At 42.5% G+C, this 21,853-nt stretch overlaps 1 protein-coding gene across 1 annotated transcript in view; it reads right to left on the bottom strand.

Moving 5' to 3' along the window:
• Nucleotides 1-21,853, bottom strand: part of slc24a4a (solute carrier family 24 member 4a) — a 38,776-nt gene that overhangs the window by 8,440 nt on the left and 8,483 nt on the right. Inside the window, exons 3-13 of the mRNA XM_010878656.4 lie at nt 11,234-11,310; nt 10,730-10,804; nt 9,805-9,889; nt 7,932-8,035; nt 6,690-6,764; nt 5,974-5,999; nt 5,777-5,830; nt 4,532-4,623; nt 3,134-3,303; nt 696-852; nt 111-277 (exon numbers count right to left, since the gene is read on the bottom strand). Of these exons, the coding sequence (XP_010876958.2) occupies nt 111-277; nt 696-852; nt 3,134-3,303; nt 4,532-4,623; nt 5,777-5,830; nt 5,974-5,999; nt 6,690-6,764; nt 7,932-8,035; nt 9,805-9,889; nt 10,730-10,804; nt 11,234-11,310 (1,082 nt within the window). The remainder of the gene's footprint in view (nt 1-110; nt 278-695; nt 853-3,133; nt 3,304-4,531; nt 4,624-5,776; nt 5,831-5,973; nt 6,000-6,689; nt 6,765-7,931; nt 8,036-9,804; nt 9,890-10,729; nt 10,805-11,233; nt 11,311-21,853) is intronic.

Here is a 21,853-nt window from a genome sequence, read left to right as displayed (position 1 = left end):
ATGAATGTGGATCTACCCACTTGTGGCAAAATGGTTGTGGAAACATCGGATTTAGTCGTCCACAAATCGACGGTGACATTTGAACTTAGAGAACCTCAAGTGTGTCTCACCATCCAGACCATCAAGTAGGAGAAGACGGCAATCCACACGGTGGAGAGGAAGAAAGATAGCATGAAGAAACGTTCCCAGCGAGGCTTGGCACAGTTTGGTATGGTGAAGTAGAGCAACAGCAGGATAGGCCAAGAGATCAGCCACTTTGACATCTCCATGCAGCCCCCTGGTGGAAGGAACATCAAACACCAGCTCAACCATTATAACCAATAGGGTACAATCAGTTATTTCATTTTAAGTAGGGTGTCAGAGTAGCATATTATATAAATATACAGCCACACACACAAACTTCTTGCCAGTCCAGTTTGTATTTCTATCCTTGTTCTATAACACTAACTCTAACATTAACCTCAAGGACCTAACCTTCATGCCTAACCTTAACTAAGCAATAATGCTTACCCTAACCCATGATATCTCAACAGGAAAGTAACCCCAGTTGTAAAACTTACCCCAGTAACTTCAAAGTTTTACCCTAAACCGAACACCTAAACCAGAAATAGACTGGTTCCTTGTGGGGACCTGTAACACCTTTCATCTTTTGGTCCCACACTCGGCCTGTACTACCTGAACACACACACACTCACCAGGGATGGTGAATGGTGAGTTCAGGGCTTCTACCTCCTCTTCCTCAGCAGTCTTATCCTCTGGTATAATGCCATTCTCCAAGGTCTCAGGTTTACCATCAGTGATCACCATGGTTGCGTTGTCCACACCGTTAGACGCCTGCACAAGCCTTTGTTGCTGCACACACACACACACACACACACACACACACACACACACACATATTTACACACATGTTGAGACAAAGGAGACTGAACAGTTCCTGGCTGACTTCTTTCAACAACGTCACACACGTCCATTCCTGTGCTGCCTTTGGCTGAAACACAAACACACAGTGCTGCCTCACGAGGGTTTATCTTTCAGGTATTCATTTTGATATTTCACTATGGGATATGCCCCAAGCGTATTTGTCAGAAGGTCTTATTATATTACACAGGTCATGATTTGCTGTACACTGAGACTGTCACGGTTCAGTAGAAGACAGGACACAGGTGCAGAGGGATCCACAATAAACTCACGTTTAATTGCAGGGCTCAGAGACATGAAACATCACGTGGGGAACCACACACAGCAACAATGAGATCCAATAATGACTGACAAGAAACCCTAGGAAAAGAGGAACTTGAATAGGGACTTAACAAGGATTTAATGAGACACAGGGGAAACCAATTACAATGAAACAGGACAACTAGAACTAAAACACACAGAACATGGCCGTGACCAGGCCACTACAGAGACACTTTTGTCAGTGGGGAGATGACGTTCCTATCCTACAAAAGGGCCAAGGGTCAGCATCTCCGAATCATTCGAACACTTCTTGCTTTTCATCAGAAAGCTGCAATCTCTATATCCTCTGTCCATAGATGTAAGCCTACAACACGTTTGCCTGGCGCAATTCTCCGGACGGGGCGGTTGTGATGGTTTTCCTTCCCTTTACCTTAGCGGACAAAAACCTTTCCAGAGTAGGAACGGCCACTGCTGTGACATGGCCAACCCATTTCCCCATAATTGCTTCATAAAACATATTAGACGCCTAATTGGAGAGGATGACGACTCCACGGGACTGGGGAGTTATCTGACAGGGGTGACGACTCTTTTGTTCCCTCGGCCAGGTTGTCAAGGATCTGACCACCATATCCTGCTAAGAAAACTATCCAAGGTAGTTCACGCCAGTCCTCCCGGAATGCTTGAAGGAGGCCAGCTGCACATCAGGCACCCCGCAGTCTTCCAAGAACCCTATTCACGTTGGGTTGGTTCTGGAATGCGTCGACATGGAGGGAATTGGGCTCACCCACGTCTCCTGTGGAACTCCTGGAGTGCACCAAGCCTTCGGGCTAAGTACAAGCGATTCTAGTCATCCTTGACGGAGAGGGTCTACAAATTGGTCTTCACGGCGGTGAGGGCTCTCAACACTGCCTCTATGCACTCTTCATACCAAGCTGAGCTGCAAGAGGATATCTTTATGGCACCCGAACAAGGCCTGTGGGATGAATTCTGCGTTACCACAGGACGTCATTCAAGTGTCAGGCAGAGCAACGGGCCTGACGGTTTATCAGGAAAGGGTACGTTTCAGCTCTGTCTGCCCATGAAGGTGCAACCAGGGCCTAACCCGGTGCCCCGCCAAACCTTTGTATAGCCTGTGGCACACCAAGCCGCTGCTGTTTGCAGACACCCTCCTCAAGCTGTGGGCCAGGGACAGCAGAGGGTCGTGAACCCCAAGGCCTCCCGGGTCTAGGAAGCCTTATATAGAAATAAAGGTTTCTATATCTCAACATTACGTTTTATTTTGGGGTTTTGGGGCTCTGCATATGGCACCATGAACAGGCCATGCTCTGTGTAAACGAAGAGGCACTGCACACACAAAACATCACGCAGCTGATCTGCTGGACAACACACTGTGAATATATCCAAGGATTCGTTTTTTTGCTATGTAAACCAATAGCGATCATCTGAAGAGATTGAAGCATGCAGCCCATCTATCAAAGTGTGGGCTAATTATCACTTTTAACTACACCTTCCCTATCCTACATACACCAGTTGCAATAGCAAATCGTATAAAGCCAAAAGTTTCTCTCTGTCTCTCTAGTAAGCCTAGTTTTGTTAAACAATTAATTGTTTTATACTAATTTATTGACAGCAGATTATTTTGAAAAACACAGTATTAATGTGTAATGGTTTAAAATCTAAACAGGCCTCCAAATCTGTGTGCCACGCTCTGGTATAGATCTCAGGGTGAAGTGGTGCCTCAGTACTTTGATGTGTTCTAGATCTCTGGGCCCTAAAAAAGCCCAACTAAATCACACATTAACCAAGCTCTTCTCCAGTAGATCTAATGTCTTTATAAATGTAACCCTTCCTGTAACAACTACATATTCTGATGCTGTGTCAGATCCCCTCGGCCTGACCCCGCTAACTGATCCTGTACCCTCTGACCCCCAACCCCATTGACCTCTCCCACCTCATTGATGATGAGGCGGCTCGCCATGCGGAGCCGTGTCTTGGGGCCAAAATGGTTGGTAATCATGATGCGCAGGCCGGCGTCGGGGAAGCGGTAGTTAGGAGGGCTGGAGTTGATCATCTCATCCACCATCACCACAGAGCCACGGCTGTAAATCTTAGTGGGCTTCACTGGAGACACAGAGACACAGTGAGATACAGGCCAGACACACTTGGCCAGACACAGTTGGACTGACCATACAGACCAACCAGGAGAAAGGGGTGAAGGATGTGGAGAAGTAAGAGAAGTGTTACAGCACATAGAAGCATTAATGAGCTACCAAGGCGGGTGTCCACATTGACATGCAATGATGAGGATGGCCAGACATACATTTTATGACTCCAGAACATGACTCCCTCACACGAACACACACACACACCACCAGCCAGGAGGACACGGTTTCAGGGTGCAGATAATCAACTGGACCAGATCAAGGACTACTGAAGTCCTAAAGATGCCTTCACCCAGGACCATCAGCCATAAGCAGGGCCGGGCTACAGGCATAAGCAACATAATTATTCACTTAGGGCCCCTGTCCGATAGGGGAGAGGGGACCCCCAATTAAATGTTGCTTAGGGACCCCAAAAAGCTAGAGCTGGCACTGGCTGTAAGTTGCTTATGCTACAAAAGTGGAAATACGTTTGCTAATGTGGGTGATAATGGATAGGATAATGACTTTAAAGGCAAAAGCAATGGAGGGGCGTGGAGTTTGTTAACAGCTTAACAGGGCTTTTGATGGGCTAAACTGGTACGCTAACCCTACATGTTGTGACTCAGGAATAATGGACGGTACTCAAATCTGCAGAAGAGGGTGAGAAAAGGGACATCACAAGACATTTCACAGCTCAATGACCAGGTCACAGCAGGCAGGCAGGTGGGCAGCAGGCTGGTTTTGTAAGGCTAAACAGACAGGCTTGGCTAGAGTAGCGACAGTACTGCCACATGGCAGTAAGAGGTTAGCTTACATCTAATATACCAGACAGGAGAGGAGAAACACAGCACACAGACAGAAGACGAGTCAGTCTGTGAAAGAGAACCTTGTAGAATCGAGTTCTACAAAGGAGATGTATTTAACTCAGTTTCAAGGATTGGCGCTAAGAAGCGGTTCGAAAGACATCAAGCTAAAGGCAGGAGATAGCTGAGGGGACGGTGGATGACGTTAACCCAGATTGGAAGAACCAAGAGAGGTGTCTTAGGGGTTGTGCTAGTCAGCCAGAGTGGCTGTTTTACTAAAAGGCCAGTCAGAGTGCCAGAGGATTGGCTGAGAGCCGACCATGAAGCCTGCCTGATTACCCTCACCTGATATGAGTAACGGCACTGACGGATCGTCCCATATGCAAGTGTCATAACAAGCGTTACCATCCTCCAGCTCGTTGCTCATCACTGTGTTGCCATTGGCCAAGCTCTTGTCCTCCTTCCCTGAGAAGTAGTTTTGGAGGCTGCTGTTAAATCTGACCGGAGAAAAGAGAAAAGGTTTTCCATTCTTTGTGCGGTCGAACCTATGGTGTGTGTGTGGTACACCCAGTACAGTATCCTCCACAGGTATTGCGGATATTACTTGTGGATTTACTCTTTCTGTGTGTTTGCGAACATGCTTTACCAATGGGGACAATAAGTATCCCAAACTTTGGTTAAGCCAGAAAAAGCAATTCATGGGGAAATGTTTCACTGTTCCCTAGTTTAGGTGAAGCTATATGTTTAGGGTAGCCTCTTAGACCAGATCGTGCATCAATAGGCCTGACAAACTTAGAGTTGAACAAAAATGTTTAAAGGGGGTGGAAAAGCGGTGTAAATCGCTGGCGCCTTGTAACACACCAGCCCAATTAAATGCCTTATGTGGGTTAAACCCCAAACGGTGATCATTAAATTATTTTCTTAATTGCAAAATTGTGTGAGGATAGACAGAACGTTTCTGAATAAAAGGCCATTAAAATACAGCTCTGGAAAAAATTAAGGGACCACTACACCTTTTACTTCCCTTTCCAAAAAAGTCGAAAAGGAAGATTCTGAGTGAGGAAAAGAAGGGGTTAAGAGACCAGATTGAATGGTTCTGTTCTTCACTCAAAAGGTGCAGTTGTCTCTTAATTTTTTCTTGAGCTGTATGTTGATGAACACTATGTACACTGTGATAAACTATTTGCTTCTGTCAAGAACAAACTTAATCACTATTAGATACCAGATTTAAAAAAACTAATTCTGGAATGCTTAATGACAGATTTTCTAAAGCAGCAATGACAAACACAATATACCACATGCCTTTAATGTGGGAGAGGTTGCTTGTAATTTAATATCTAATAGAAATCTTACTGATTCAAACTGAACACTTAGTTCCATTCAAACTGTTTTGAAAAGTTTCCAGGCCGCCAAGAAAGCATGGCAAGATTTCAAGGTATGGCCTCACGAGACTAGGTTTAAGGTAAAAGATACAATTGAGGTTAGGGTTTGATTTAGGTTCAGGCATTAGTGATTAGGTTTAGGATTAAGAGTAAAAATTAAGGTTTGGTTTAGGATGAGTAAATTTGAATTTGTGGAAGTCCCCATTTATAGAGCTAAGCTGAAAGTGAGTGTGTTTGTATGTGTGTGTGTCTTTCACATGGAACTCACTTCATGATCAGAATGTACCCAAAGTACATCACTACCAGCACTAAGCTCTCCCACCTACAGAGACAGACAGAGTAGAGTCACATGTCTGCAGGCAGGCACACGCGCACACACACACCCGCGCACACACACACCCGTGCACACACACGCACGCACAACCTCTTCTGAGACACAAGGAAACTCCCAGCTTGGGTACTTACCACACAATCTTTTCATCATAGATGAACTTAAATAAAAAAAATGAAAGAGGAATATTTCAATGAAACAGCTGAAATCTCAAGAGAAAAAATCATACATTTTTACTTTTCTTGTGAAGAAACATGTATATTTTCATATTTTATTGAGCTATTAACTATGAAAAATTAGAGATGAAAAAAATGCCCTAAACTGTCTTCCTTAAAAGCAGTGACACAAAATGATTTATCCTTCCCACAAAGTCTCTGGTAGATCTCCAGGAAGTTTTCTTCCTCCCCCAGTGTCAGTTTGTCTGTCTGTCAGTCTTTGTCTCCTCCTCCCTCTCTGTAATCCCTTATGGTTGGAGGAACTGGCCTGTCTCTCCATGTGCCCAGTAGGATACAGTAAAGGATGGTCTCAGAGTACTAAATGGTTATCCCTTTTAAATCACAGGGAATAAAATTAACACATACGATTTTATCCTAGACCAGCGCTTCTGCTCTTAGATGTGTGATACTGTTTAGGTCTTTCTATATTACAGTTCCAAACGTACGCACACGCCTATACACAAACACACATGCACACATAAACTGGCAGCTGCTGGGTCTTCTCCCTTCGAACATTTATGCTCCCAGTCGGCTAGTCAGTAGTTCGGTATATACAGGTTAAACAGCCATTAAGAGTTGGATCAGTCTGATTGGCCTCATTATGTAGACAAGAGATGAGATGAACAACGACTCACTGCAATCAATGCCACCACAGACAGCGTGTAGTAGATAGAGTCCCGGAAAACTGCAAACTTTGTCAGATACACCACCTGGATGCCCGCACACCACACAAAAGAAAGAGAGACGGACAACCAGAAAGAATCAGAGAGTTGCTGGTGATAGATGAAGCGTGAAATTGATTCTGCATTCTGTTCGTGCATGACCTTAGATGAAATACTAGGTCAACAGGAGTCACATTCACTTTATTCAGTAGGCACATTTATTATACCAAAGTTTTCACCCATTAGAACCCTCTAATCGGGGACTTATTTAGACCTGGGACACCAGGTGGGTGCAGCTGATGATGAGGTAGAACAGAAAACCAGCAGGCACTGGACCCCGTGGGGTAAGAGTTTAATACACATGCATTAGAACTATATGGGCTGAGAGGGTTAAGGAAACTTCCGGTACCGTCCACATCAAGTGAAACCTCTTACAATAGCTACATTAATGTAAGTGGCGTATGTTATTTAGTGTAAGGTTTTATCCTAAGTTATTTACAGTCACGCATGCATACATTTAACATATGTCTGTTCCCTGGAGTCTAAGTGACAGTATGCCGGGTCTTTGTGACAGTATGTTGAGGGTTTTAGCACCTAAACAGCACAGCACAAGGTCACATAGCTTATGGCAACCCAGACACTTCCATTACAGTTAACTAGTAATCCTTTAGAGAAATGTTAAAAACCTTCAGCAGCTACAAAACAAAGCTCTAATCCTCTGGGCTCTCATCATTTCCGCTGTGCATGGCCCTCGCTTGTCCTGTTAAAAGCAGTCGAGGGTCTTTCAGGCTGCAGGCAACACTTAAAAATGCAACTAAACCATTACAGCTTTTTTCTCTGTAGCAATTTTCAGACAAAACACAGCTTTAAATCATGATGACATAATAGCGCCAGATTAAGTTGTTCTTTAATACAACAATCCCTGCTGAAAGTAGTTATGTGATTTGCTCAAGGGAACAACAGATGTTTTTTTCCAGACATTGTTGGTTTAGGGACTCAGACCAGTGACCCATTGGTTACAGGCCAAATGCAGGCATCTGTCTGGTACACAAAAGGTAAAAAATACACCCTATATGCCTGTTCACAGCTAATTCTTCAGGTGTTATTTGGAGCACTAGATACTGTGACTTGTTGTACATTGACACCACTGACACCACTGACACCTCCTTCTGGCGAGGTGTCAGAACAGGCTGAAGGCAAATGGAGGTCACACACCTGACCGGCGAAGATTCCGCACACACCGATGATGCATAGAATGTTGAACACCGCAGAGCCTACAATGGTTCCAACGCCCACATCGCCGTGAGTGATGAACACACCTTAAGAAGGGCGGGGGAGATAGAGGGTGATGAGGGGGAGGAATGGGAGGGAATGATGGCGAGAGAATCGGAAAAAGAGAGGCAGCTGTCTTCTCAGTACGGACACAGGTCGATTATCTCGCCTGTAACACGTCATCAATCAATCACATTTATTTATAAAGCCCTTTTTACAACAGCAGTTGTCACAAAGTACTTTTACAGAAACACCCGGCCTTAAACCCCAAGGAGCAAACAAAAGTAGTGTTGAATTTCAGTGGCTAGGAAAAACTCCTTAAGAAGGCAGAATTTTAGGAAGAAGAGGACCCAGGCTCAGAGGGTACTTCTGGCTGTGCCGGGTGAGATATTAAGAGTCCAATTGGAATAATAAATAAATGCATGTGGGCTAAATCCAGAGTCTATTTAAATTTAGACTAGGTAAGAAGTATGACTAGATGGACAAGGACAGGGAGAAGCAACGGGCCCTCCAAACCAGGTACTCCGAAGGTGTGGACCAGGACGTAAGACCTTGGAACTGAGACGGGGGGGTCCAAAAAGTAGCTTACTTATAATTATGTCCAAAAAGAGTCCCGGTGTAGTAAAGTTGGGTAAGAGGTCAACAGATGAAAAATATAGAGTTGGTAAACACTTAAAGTAGAATTTGACCAATTAGTTTATATAGAGTAAATTAGAAAAATGTTTGGCAAGTTTCATCACTTTCTATTATGAATACCTTTTTGGCAAGTTTCATCACTCTATTATGAATACCTTCTTTATACAGCTCCGGAAAAAAATGAAGAGACCACTGCACCTTATCCTTTCCTTTCCAAAAAATCGAAAAGGAAGGTTTTGAGTGAGGAACAGAAGGGTTAAGATTAAGGGACCACTGCAAATTGAACACTTTCTGTTCCTCACTCAAAACTTTCCTTTTCGTTTTTTTTGGAAAGGAATGAAAAAGGTGCAGTGGTCTCTTAATTATTTCCGGAGCTGTGTTTTGGATTGTGACTCTGTCTTTTTAGTATTACATAATGTGCATATTCAGAGTCACCAGTGTATTTTTCCAACAATATTGTCATGTCACAAAATCAAATGGCTGTGCTTAATGGCAAAAAAGCATGGAATACATCAGTTCCGCTGAGTAGAGTCTCTGGAATACGACAGAATCAGCATGATTCTGCTGTATGACCCACAGGAGATTTGGTATCCATCAAAAGGTTAGCTAAGTACTGTTCCTGTCAACCATGCCTATAAGAGACATGCCTCAAGAAAGTGGTCAACATTTTTTTCTCCAGTTTTCTTACATCTACTTCAAAACAAACTTCCTAATGACTTTTTTCCCACTAAGTGTTTATTCATGTTTCTGTACAATATTTCTTTATGCATCAGAGCATTAATGGACAATTTCACTATAATTTCAGATTATACAAAACAACTAAAATAATCAAGGTCAATGGAGAACTCCATTCAGCAAATTTTCATAGTCCTAGACTAGGTTTAATCTTTGTCCGCAAAACCGGCCCAATTAGTCCTAAAACTCAATAAACAAAATCCTAAATGATCGAACGCATGTCTTGAAACAATTCCATCAGTTACCTCAGTAGAAATCTCACATTGCGGGCAAAGACATCGGTGAGAACAACCCTGATCGGAAACCAGTATACCAAGGTTTACCTATGAACATACTATACAATTCCATACTACTGACTGTATTTCCTCTGCATTTGTTTGAAAACATTTGTACTTACACAGCATTTAAGTGTATCTGTGTGAAAACATCAGACAGACCATCTCACCTATAATGGAGGCAAACAGCTCTGGTGCTGAGCTGCCAGCAGCCATGAACGTAGCTCCAGCCACGTCTTCACTCAGGTCCAGTTTCTGAACGACACAGAGGACAGAGTGTCACACTGAAGCCTTTTCCACACTTACTACAACAACACATCACATCAATCTCGCAACAAGGTACAGATGTAAGATCTTAATTTGCAGTTTTGTAGCTGTAGTAAAACAATTCTGCAGGAGGAGGCCTTGAATATATTGTGGCGCGCCTGCCTGTCTTTTCCCTACGAGTGAGAGCATGCAACCATTGGAGGTTCAGGAACATGGAGGGAATGCCCAAGGAGTACGCTAGAAGCCACAGGAACATTCTGGAAACAGCTAGCCGGGCAGGATAACCAGAGAACAAATCTCCAGTCTGTCTCTGCCCTTGTAGACTGTTATGACACCGACGCCTAACAGAAGAGTCTGAAGTCAACCCCTGTGACCTGGAGAAGCCACACTTGGTCAAGGTTTGTGTAACGTCGTTTCTTTTGGGTTGTTGTGTGTTCTTAAATACGCCTTGGGGCCTGGCACTCTCTGTCTCCTTGTCTCGCTACAATATATTTTGACATACGTCATTTCCAAACAGAAAACGGCTACAGTAAGCTACTGAATAGTTTAAGGGTAGTCAACGACATCAAGAAATGTGTGCTAAACATTAAAACGCTGTCAATTCGTACTTTGTTATAACAAGGTAGTTGTATTCTGTCAGGTGCCTTAGCATTTGAGTGAGCGAGAGAGAGAGAAAAGTGCAGATTTCAGTGAATTCATCACAAGACTCATTTGAAATTCCTGTGGTGTAGGAGAACAATGTCCGACCACCAAGCAATCCAGTTCAGTTCATCTGTAGGAGAGGAAACAGGCTGATGTCCAAGAGGATGTTATAGGGACCCCACCCACCTCACAGATCTTCTCCAAGGACATCACAAAGTAGTCATCGCAGACTATTGCCAAGGCTAGAAACATGTAGAGGGCCTGAGAAAGAGAGAGAAAGAGGGAAGTCAGAAAGAGGTGGATATGGTGAAAGATAGTAACAGAATATAGACTGTACACTCCTGCTCTCCTCTATCCTCGATCTATCCTGTGCACACAAAGTAGGAAGTTGTTTTCCCTCCAAGAGAGAGGAGAGTAATCTGAGGACACTGTGCGTTTGATGTGATGAGAGGCCAGAGGCATTGTCAACAAGCCAACACTGGTGCTGTTCATTGGTCAGCCAAGGACCAGGAGACCGAAAACAAATATATATTTATAACTGTGATAAAAGAAACATGCAGCCTTGAGACAGCAGGGTCATATTTTAGCCCACTAATTAGTGCATGGGCGGATACATTCAAGCTAAAAACATAAACAAGTACGGACAAGCATGCGTGCGCATACACACACACACACACACCAATTTCCTACCGCAAATATGTGCAGCAGAACTGCTCCTCTGGTGCGATGATAAGTGGTGAAAATATCTTCAGGGAACTCATTGATGGCTGAAAGAAGACAAAAGCTGTTTCAGAGTCACCTACTGGTGATGCAGCACCAGCAAATTTTTTGAGATATTTTGTTTGCAACAGTTCTGTACCGGCCATTTTTCCGATTTGAAAGATTTATCCAGATTTGTTCCTTTATCAAGCAAAGTATGAGAGTACTTCCTTTCAACTTGAGCTGACAGGATAAAGCGTATTTCGGTGAGTCCTATTGCCCTGAATGGAAAAATCGTAGAGTTCTGCTTCTAGAAGCCTTGATAATTGACAATTACAAACCATGTCTCTTAAGCTAGAGACTCAGTCCGTCCTTTAGAACATGTGGGTACGTCTAAGTCCAGCCTTTAGAACTGTGTTGGAGCCTCAGTTCAGCCTTTAGAACTGTGAGGGAGTCTACGTTCAGCCTTTAGAACTGTGTGGGAATATCAGTCCTGCCTTTAGAACTTAGTGGGAATCTCAGAGTTGCCTTTAGAACTGTGTGGGAGCCTCAGTCCTGCCTTTAGAATGAATCAATCTTATTTATTTATAAAGCCCTTTTTACATCAGCAATTGTCACAGTGCTTTTACAAAACACCCGGCCTTAAACCCCAAGGAGCAAACAACAGTAGTGTTGAATTTCAGTGGCTAGGATATTTAGGAAGAAACCTAGAGAGGAACCAGGCTCAGAGGGGTGACCAGTCCTCTTCTGGCTATGCCGGGTGAGCATATTAAAAGTACAAATTGTAATAATTAATAAATGCATGTGGGCTGAGTCCAGAGTCTATTTAAACCTATTCCAGGTCGGAAGCATGACCAGATGGACAAGGACAAGGACGGGGGGGGGGGGGGTCAGCAGAGTGGCAGCTGAAATCATCAGGTTGGGTCTTGATCTGCAACACAACCAGGAGGACTTTGGACAGGGACAGCAACGAGTCTTTCAAGCCTGGTACTCCAGAGGTGTGGGCCAAGACCTCATGTCCTCCTAAGTTTAAAACAGGGCAGGAGAGAGGGAAAATTTAGAAAATGCATTCTTAGATCTACTGTACAAGGATCTACAGTGGAGAAGGAGAACTGACCCTACTTCCCCAGCACAATAACATAGCTGCGTAAGACCTTGGGGCTGAGACGGGGGGCTCCAGTGACACTGTGGCCCTATCCGGGGGAGGCCCCAGACAGGGCCCAACAGGCAGGAAATCAATCCATCAACATTGCCAAGCATCAACCAAAGGGACACCCACCAACCACAACCACCCTGAAATGAGGGCCGAATATTGCCAGCAGAGTACAGCTAAACTGCACAAGTGCGCAACAGAGAGACAACAACAAACCAGTGACTCCGCCCCCGAATGGCATTGGAGGGAGTGGTGATGAGAGCCCACCAGGGAAAACAGCCAGGGTGGACAGAATCAAGCCTTTCTGGTCACCTTCACGCCCCTGGGCCAGAATACACTTAATTATAGACCATGCTGTAGAGATTAGTCTTTAGTAGACACTTGAAAGTTTGCACTGAGTCTGCATTTCTAATCTTAATTGTCGAATCATTCCACAGTAGTGGAGCTCTGGGAGAGAAGGCCCTGCCTCCGGCTGTTTGTTTAGAACAATTAGAAGGCCTGCATCTTGCAATCTAAGGTTACATGTAGATATGTATGGCTGGATTATTTCAGCAAGGTAAGTAGTAGCAAGTTAATGTACTGATTTAAAGGTTAACAATAAAACCTTAAAATCTGCCCTAACCCTTAACAGGCAGCCAGTGTAAAGAGGCTAGTACTGGAGTAATATGTTCAAAGCATTTTTGATCTAGTTAGGATTCTAGCCGCCATGTGCAGCACTAATTTAAGTTTATTTATTGATTTATCAGGATAACCGGAAAGAAGAGCATTGCAGAAATCTAATGTAGAAGTAACAAAATCATGGATTCGTTTTTCTGCCTCAGTTTTTGATAGAACGTTTCATTTTTGCAATGTTTCGAATATGAAAATATATTTTATATTTTCATCAAAGGAGAGGTCAGCGTCAAGGATAACGCTGAAGTAGAACTTTGTGGGAGCCTCAGTCCTGCCGTTAGAACTGTGTAGGTGTCTCCATCCTGCCTTTAGAACTGTGTGGATGAGTCTCCACCTTGTCTTTAGAACTTTGTGGGTGTCTCCATCCTGCCTTTAGAACTGTGTGGATGAGTCTCCATCCTGCCTTTAGAACTGTGTGGGTGAGTCTCCATCCTGCCTTTAGAACTGTGTGGGTGATTCTCCATGCTGCCTTTAGAACTGTGTGGGTATCTCATCTTGCCTTTAGAACTGCGTGGGTGAGTCTCCATCCTGCCTTTAGAACTGTGTGGGTGATTCTCCATGCTGCCTTTAGAACTATGTGGGTGAGTCTCCATCCTGCCTTTAGAACTGTGTGGGTGAGTCTCCATCCTGTCTTTAGAACTGTGTGGGTGAGTCTCCATCCTGCCTTTAGAACTGTGTGGGTGATTCTCCATGCTGCCTTTAGAACTGTGTGGGTGTCTCATCTTGCCTTTAGAACTGTGTGGGTGTCTCATCTTGCCTTTAGAACTGCGTGGGTGAGTCTCCATCCTGCCTTTAGAACTGTGTGGATGAGTCTCCGTCCTGCCTTTAGAACTGTGTGGGTGAGTCTCCATCCTGCCTTTAGAACTGTGTGGATGAGTCTCAGTCCTGCCTTTAGAACTGTGTGGGTGAGTCTCCATCCTGCCGTTGGAACTGTGTGGGTGAGTCTCCATCCTGCCGTTGGAACTGTGTGGGTGAGTCTCCATCCTGCCTTTAGAACTGTGTGGGTGAGTCTCCATCCTGCCTTTAGAACTGTGTGGGTGAGTCATGCTGCACCACAGGGTGATCTCCCTCAGGAGTGCTTAGCCGTGCTGGGGTAGGTTCTGTTGCCCAAGTGGCCCATCTGTTCCCCCATCAGATCAGCGTCCCGCTCAGCCCCGCGTCTCCAGAGACCCAGAGACAATGCGAGGTCCATGTGTTCCTCCAACTTCCCCAACCAATTACGTCATTACATTCTGTCACCTTTCAGTTCCCTCCGGCTCTTCCTTAATCTCTCACATCATCGTCTGTAACTGGCATGTCTCCCAGTTACAGACGATGAACAGAAGCCCACTAGGTATAAAGAATGGAAAGTTGGGGACTCCAATCAAATCAACATACAGAGTACATACAACGCTCCTACCAACTAAAGTCTAGATTGATTACAGTTCCTATCACTGAAAAACAAGTGTCCATAGTTTCCAACCTAGGTGTGCACACCCAATTTGGAGCACCATTTTCATGGGGCTGTGGGACCATTTTCTTCTTTCTCATTCTTACAAAATTTTTACAGAAAAATATAACCAAAGACTCGGTTGCACATTGGAATATTTTTGTTTTGTTTCTAGGAAATTTAGAAGCTTAGCCAAAGCAATAAGTCAAACAAATTGACTTGAATTTATGTGTGACCCTTTAATTGATCTAATCACTTTCAAAATATTACATAATTTATTTAAGGTCCTACCAATTATCTATTCACTTTCTTCAAAAAAAACCTATATCTATAATTGATTTTAACTTTCATATACAGTTTCCTAAAATAAATAAAATACAAGATGTTTTGAAGCAAATCTACAATTCTGCATATTGTACTCTTAATAATGTTCCTGAGTCCCTTGCATTCAAAAACGTCTAATCTTGTAATTACTTGCTGTGCTGTGCAGAATACATTCCAAAAATCACAAACTCAAACAGTAGACAGGTTTACTGGACAAGGGCATGAACTGCTGACGTCACAACCACCTGCGTCGGTCCATAGCAGCCGGATCATCAGTAGTAGCACTGTCCCTCCCACAGGCACGTACTGTAACAAACAGCGGGAACACCGTAGCCCCCCCTCCACCAACAGAGGACAGGTCTCAAGGTCAGCAACCGGGATGTGAGGAGAGGAATGGAAGGAGAGGGTGGAGTCTTTCTGAGCAAGTCTCATAAGCAGCCTGCTGCCCATGTGCAAACAGGGCTCACACAGCCTCTCTTTCTCATACCGCTAGCACAGTCTGCAAGCTTTGCCACGATTCAAGCTGACAACTCCAGCTCCAGTTATGTTCACAAAATACACAAACTACAGAGGTTGTAGCAGCTTCCCATATCGACTTCAGCAGCGTATAACAGATTTGTGTTTATCAATGTACCAAGCATGGAACCGTGTTAAGTATTTGTACAATAGCCTAATGCTTTGACAACCGTCTTGGTTTTTAAATAGAACAGATTTCATTAAGAAATTCAAGAAAACCATAACATATCAGTTGGATATCCACATTCCTTTAAAATAGAACAGCAAACACAACCTTCAGCCAATCAAGGACTAAGGAGGACATGGGTCAACCAAATGTTTGTGGAGACTCATTGACGTTTCTTCATGGAGGTTTCTTCCCTTGCTGGGTGATGCATCTCTGCAGTACTCCCCCCTACCCAGGATCCTCCGGGATGCTCCTGCCTCCTGCTGACAGGTCTTCCATTATAAGTCTGTCTGAGGAACCCAACCAGCAGTGATCAATAATAGAAGACAACACCATTACTCCCTCAGCAGTAGACAACAGTCAGCAAGCCAGGACATTCTGCTGGTGCCATATTAGTGTCTCACAAAAACAAATGTGAGAAGACAGACATGCAACCCAGAACGTAGGTTAGGACAGTCATTATTTCAGTTTTATTGCCTGTTTGTGTGTGTTTGTACAAGCGCACGTAAACAGTTGTCGCTGGCAACTAGTAAAGTCAGACTAATGGTCCTGTGGGTAAAGTTGAGGGCAGCTGAATTTCACCATCATTCTGTTAGAAAATAACTAGGTATCTAAAGTTTCAAAGCAAGAGAGAGACATTTACTTCTCAATCAATCATCCCACACTCTTTTTCAGGGCGTCTTACAGATGTGAGGAAGGTTTAGTGCCTTGTTGAAGCACAAGATTCAAACCAACGACCATTCAGTTATTTGCCCAAAATTCTAACCACTAGGCTACATATCTACAGTAATGTGAACAAGTAACTACACTCCCGAACGTATTCTTTCTTGGAAGTAAACACTATTAAGTGATAAAGTTAACCTAATTTAACAAATGACATGGAAAGATTGTGGTTTGGAATTTATTCATCAAAGATATATAGAAATTTATTTTCATACTGTAGAAAAATTAAGTAAACCCTTAACATCAATATCTGGTGTTGCACCATTTGGCAGAAATAATTGAATTTAGCCATTTCTGGGAACTGTTTATCAGTCTCTTACATCGACTGGGAGGAATGTTTCCCCACTCTTCTATACAGCAATGCTTCAACTATATCATGTTCAAGAGCTTTCTTGTATGCACCTCTTTCAAGTCTCCCCACAGCACTTCAATATGATCTGGGCTTTATCTCGACTATTCCATAAAACTCAATTCATTATTTTTGAGCCATTCTGTTATAGCTCTGCTTGTGTGTTTTTGGTCATTCCCAAAAACAAGGTTCCCTTGGATATAAGCAAAATGCAGCCCCAAACCATAATGCCAACACCTCCATGCTTTAAGGTTGGTATAAGGCTCTTATATTCAGAGACAGTGTTTCGTTTTTGCCAAAACAAAACCTAAATTAATCTGAAATTAAATGTTCAATAGGCTAAGTTTGTGCAGACTCTTTCCGACAGTTGACTAATTCTCTGCGACAGTGATTGTGGCAAGAAAGGCCTGTTGATCCCTTAATGTTACCATGTGGTTCTTAGAGACCTTAATGAGCGCCTTCTTGTCAGCTTTTGGCCTGAATTTGGTGGGACAATATGTCCTATACAGATTGCCAGTGGTCTGGAATTTTCTGTTGTACAGTGAAAGATCTGTTGTATATTGGAATGATGAACTTCAAATTGCTTTTGAAATGGCTTTGTATTCATGGCAAATTGTATTAATTTGCATTTTATGGGAACGTAGAGGCAGGTGTGCCTTTACCATTTTATGGGAGCTAGAAAATTGCATTACTGTTAATTTTATTGCATAAATAGTTACAAATCAAAAAATGTCTTGGGTGATTTGTTAAATTGGGTTACCGTTGTTAATTAATGTGGTTTCAATATAACTCAAATATCCATGTGTCCAAATATATTAAAAAAAGGCAACTTTCCAGGAGGTGTGTTTACTGCCAAGCAAGATAAATAGAGACTGAGAGAGACCAATGGTTGGTAAACATTCACAAAGATTGTTCTGGCAAACAAACACAAGCGCACACACACGCACATACTGTACACACACACCCACACACACCCACACACACCCATACACACACACACGCCTTTATCCCAAATATTTCAAAACAGAATTAAGTATTTTTGCAACACTATATGAAAATACACAGAAAATACATATTTAATCTTATATATATTCATTTGAACCCAGGTTTTGTTATTAAATGTAAGTCCACAGTAAGACTGCTAATACTCTAGTGTACATTGGCAGATGATCAACAAACAATTCCCTCTGTCTTCCTATTTTACTGTTTGTTGTTGTCATTGGGTCCTTAAATTAAAGGCCCAGTTAAAATCTCAAATTTCTAAGTTAATAGTGTGTATATTCATTAACAAATAATGTTTCTGAGTTTTTGTATACTCATTTGATCCCAAAGCTTAAATTTGAGAGCCAAACCTCGAACCTCTACTACAAACAAACAGAAATATTCACAGGAGGATGTCATCATCCCCATGAGGAGTTTGAGATGGGCAATCAGCAATCTAGAGAATGGTGAGCAGGCCAATCAGTGGTCTACTCATATTCATATTTGATATGACCAGTATACGCACACCTGCCATTTTTGAACAAAAAAGTGTGTTTATAACATAATGTCAATGTTTTGGGAAGGAAAGCTATTTTCACTACTAATGTAAGAAATTATAGGTAGTGTTTAACAACAAATCTGGAAACACTAGGCACCAACATCTAAAAATAACCCCTGTTGGACTCTGCTATGGCACTTCACTGCACTGCTTATTGCAAGAAACAACTACTAGCAACACTTGGGCTTCATCCTCTCACTCGCCCTCTTTTGCTCCTTCTCTCCCTCTCTCCGTAAATCCCAGTAATAATGACTAAATCCAGAGTGCTCTCTTCCTTAAAGAAGCTGGACGTATTTCAGAGGCATATCCTACTCTACTCCATCTGAACACTACAAACAGAGAAGAAAGGAAGGTGGTATTTAGGATTGCTCTTTTAGCTACAGAGTGTCTCTGTGAACTACCCAATACTAATGAGAGAACCATATTTGCTACTTCCTTTCATTCTGAAATCCAAGAAAAATGCTTTTTTGAAATATCAAAGCCTTTAAAAATACATTACCTTAATCACACCCCACGCCAAAAAGAAAAGTTATCTTCAAAATATGACTCCTAACGCCTCCTGACGTTTGAAAATGAAGCTGAAGGATGAAAGTGATGCAGGAGCAGAAAGGGATTATGGGGGTTTTGAATTAAGGACGTGTTGTAATAACATTATTGCTATGTATCTTTTTAATGGCAACATAAATCATTAATGACAAGACAGGTGTAATTATCTCAAATGAGAAGCTGATAATTAATGCATTACATAATTGTTCGTTCTGTACCTTGGTGGAACGTGGGATGTGGCTTTGTGTCTTGAGGCTACTTTCTGTTAGGTAACAGCCAACAGTGTGTTGATTGCTGACAGTCTAAAAACATTAGCTCTTTGTTTCTTTGTTTCTCTAGCCTAATTTCCTCTTGTTTGTGTTTACAGAAGGGAAATGAAACGAAGGCCTGACTGATGCAGGGGATATCAAGTGTAGAGGGGTGTGTGCTTTGGACTGGGACCAAGCTGCAGGTGTTATGGACGTCACGCTGCTTAGCCAGCGGCTCTCCCTCTACTGTTTCATTGTCGCACACAGGGATCGAGCCAGTGGCTTCACAACACAAATGGCTGTCCTCAAGCAGCTTAAATGCTGTGCCACTCAAAAGCTGACTGATGACTGGTGCATATGCGGACACTGGCTTAAGGCTATGGAGCTGATTGTACACACTTAAGTGTGCTACACAGGCAATCATGTCTGACAGAAATGTGGATGGGAGGACTGACTATACATGATGTCAATGTAATAGTTGAACACGTGTTTAAGCTGTAATGCATTTATTTACACAGCGTGTCATTAGAGCTGACTTTTGGTGGGAACAACAATTTCACTACGCAAACATGATATTCTTAAAAAATCTGTGGGTACACAATGTAATGATTTATCAGTCCATAACAATGATGTACTGTATCAACTAAGCACTCTAGCATTAACATTTAAACGAACAACCATGCAAAAGCTCCATTTGGCCTTTCTGCTCAACACGCAATTTCACTGTGTACTTTTCAACACCCCTCCAGAAGTGGCATCACAGCGATAATTCATTAAAACGGGGTCAAGTACATTCACAGCTGACCTCACACACCAAGAAATGTCGATAGGTATGGTGTGACACATCTACTTAACTTGATTAGATTTCTTCTTTCTTTCATCACTTGGTAATCTTAAACCACTTTAATCAAGTATAAAAGAATTACTAAAAACTAAACAAACAGGCAAAACCCAGCACTATGTGTTAGGCTGTATGCACCAGATACAATACATGGGTCTGGTGGTAAAACCTTTCTAACAACAGGAATAGAACGAGAATAGAATACAAAAACGATATTGTTCGCAAAGTCATATACAATAGGTGGTAATATAATGGGATATGAGTTGTAAGTATACAGAAAAATAGGACTAGAGTCAGTCTGTCCTATCTCAGTCCCCCTTATAAGGTCAGGAGCCCTTGGATGTCCACCTTTTGAGGACATGAGCCCTAGGATGTCCACCTTTTGAGGAAATGAGCCCTAGGATGTCCACCTTTTGAGGACATGAGCCCTTGGATGTCCACCTCAAGAGGACATGAGCCCCTGGATGGATTCTACCTAAAGACTCAAGTCCAGCTCCTCTCTTGGTTTTTTCTCACGTTCCAACTGTACTAGGGATTTCTTTTTTTGTTATTACTTGCTCTTTTGGGGTTTCAGGCTGGGTATCTGTAAAAGCAATTTGTGACAACTGCTGATACAACAAGAAAAGGAACCAGGCAAGCCTAGTTCAGCTGGCCCACAATTAAAGTGATAAATGTTGTTTGTTGGCCTCACTGGATTCAAATCCAGGTTTCCCACATGAGTGGCTGTGTCTTTAACCACTACACAACAGCGCCATACATTTGCCCATTTTGTCATTAACATTACACCAAGTTTGAATATTTCGCTATACACCATTAAGCGTTGTGTTAAACTGATTAACGTTTCTTATTAAGTCTACCTCCAACACAAATAGCATATATGAACTGTATGGCTTTTGCCACTGGCCGTTTTAACAGCTTGTTAGCCAGTAATAGGCCTACTAGTATCTAACTTATTACTGCTTGAGCAATTGTTAGCGAAAATTAAAATGAACTTTAAACAGCCAAAGCTAGTTCATGGCACAACAACGTTGGTTTTTCTTTCATTCATGAATGACAATGATACAATGACTATCAGTATAGGTGACGAGACTTTTACGTCAAGTGCAAAGATGAGAGAATCGTGGAAACTCCTCCTCTTTTAACTCCTCAAGGGGTTCTGATCTAGCCTATATTACCCCGAAAATCATGCATGGATGTGTACTTCGAAAGTCCACCAGAAATAGTTGCAATATAACCGTAAACAGTTTTATTTTAGGCTTACTATAATGTAGCTACTGAAGGTTGTATCCAGCAAAGTGTTTGTCTATCCGGAAAAAAACCTAATGCATAATTTGCTTTAGGATTTTTGCTTTGTCTGTGATGAGATTCAAACGCAGGATCTATTGGTTGAAGGTCCTCGTCTCTAACCAATATGCTATTTAACAAGGGGTAGTATTTTTGCTCTTCTTGGCTGGCTCCAATTACACGGTCTGGCAAAAAGGGCTTTGTAAAATACATCTGATTGATTAATATGCTCATTTCTAGATTGAGTATATAATAGGAGGCCTGACATGGTGAGACATAGACTTGTTAGTCTTTTTATCACTGTTACCTGCTGGAGAATTTCTGGAAGTGTGGGTGGCCACTGGCCTGGGTGAGAGTGGTACCCTGCATGCTTCGTTGGCCTAGAATCAGATGGTGGGCAGGCAGCAGTTGCGATTTGGGGGTGGGTTAATTGTAGTCAAGAAATGTTGATTTTTTCACAGATTATTTGGGCGTCACAGGATTGGGCAATGGCGGTTTTTAAACTCTGAGTGTTTCATGCGTGTTTGGGGAGTTTGTTGAATAGGCGCAGGAGCTTAAACAAAAGTTAATGCTTTATTAATATCCATTTTGAAGATCTCATTAATGGTATTAGTATCATAATTAACTACTTCAAAAGTTGCTTATGAACACGTGAATCTGTAGGTTACTAACAAATGTGTCATTATAAAGTGTGATCGGAAAATGACTGTTTTTCAGTTCACAGAATCATACTGCCAAATATAACCATATAGTTATTAAAATAAACAATTTAAGTCTTCCAGTTGCATTTGTTCTTGGAAAAAAAAATACATTGTTGAAG

Source organism: Esox lucius, chromosome 15, assembly GCF_011004845.1.
Source record: "Esox lucius isolate fEsoLuc1 chromosome 15, fEsoLuc1.pri, whole genome shotgun sequence".
Taxonomy (NCBI): Eukaryota; Metazoa; Chordata; class Actinopteri; order Esociformes; family Esocidae; genus Esox; species Esox lucius.
Note: the sequence above shows the minus strand (reverse complement) of the source record. Positions and strands in the feature narration are given on the sequence as shown.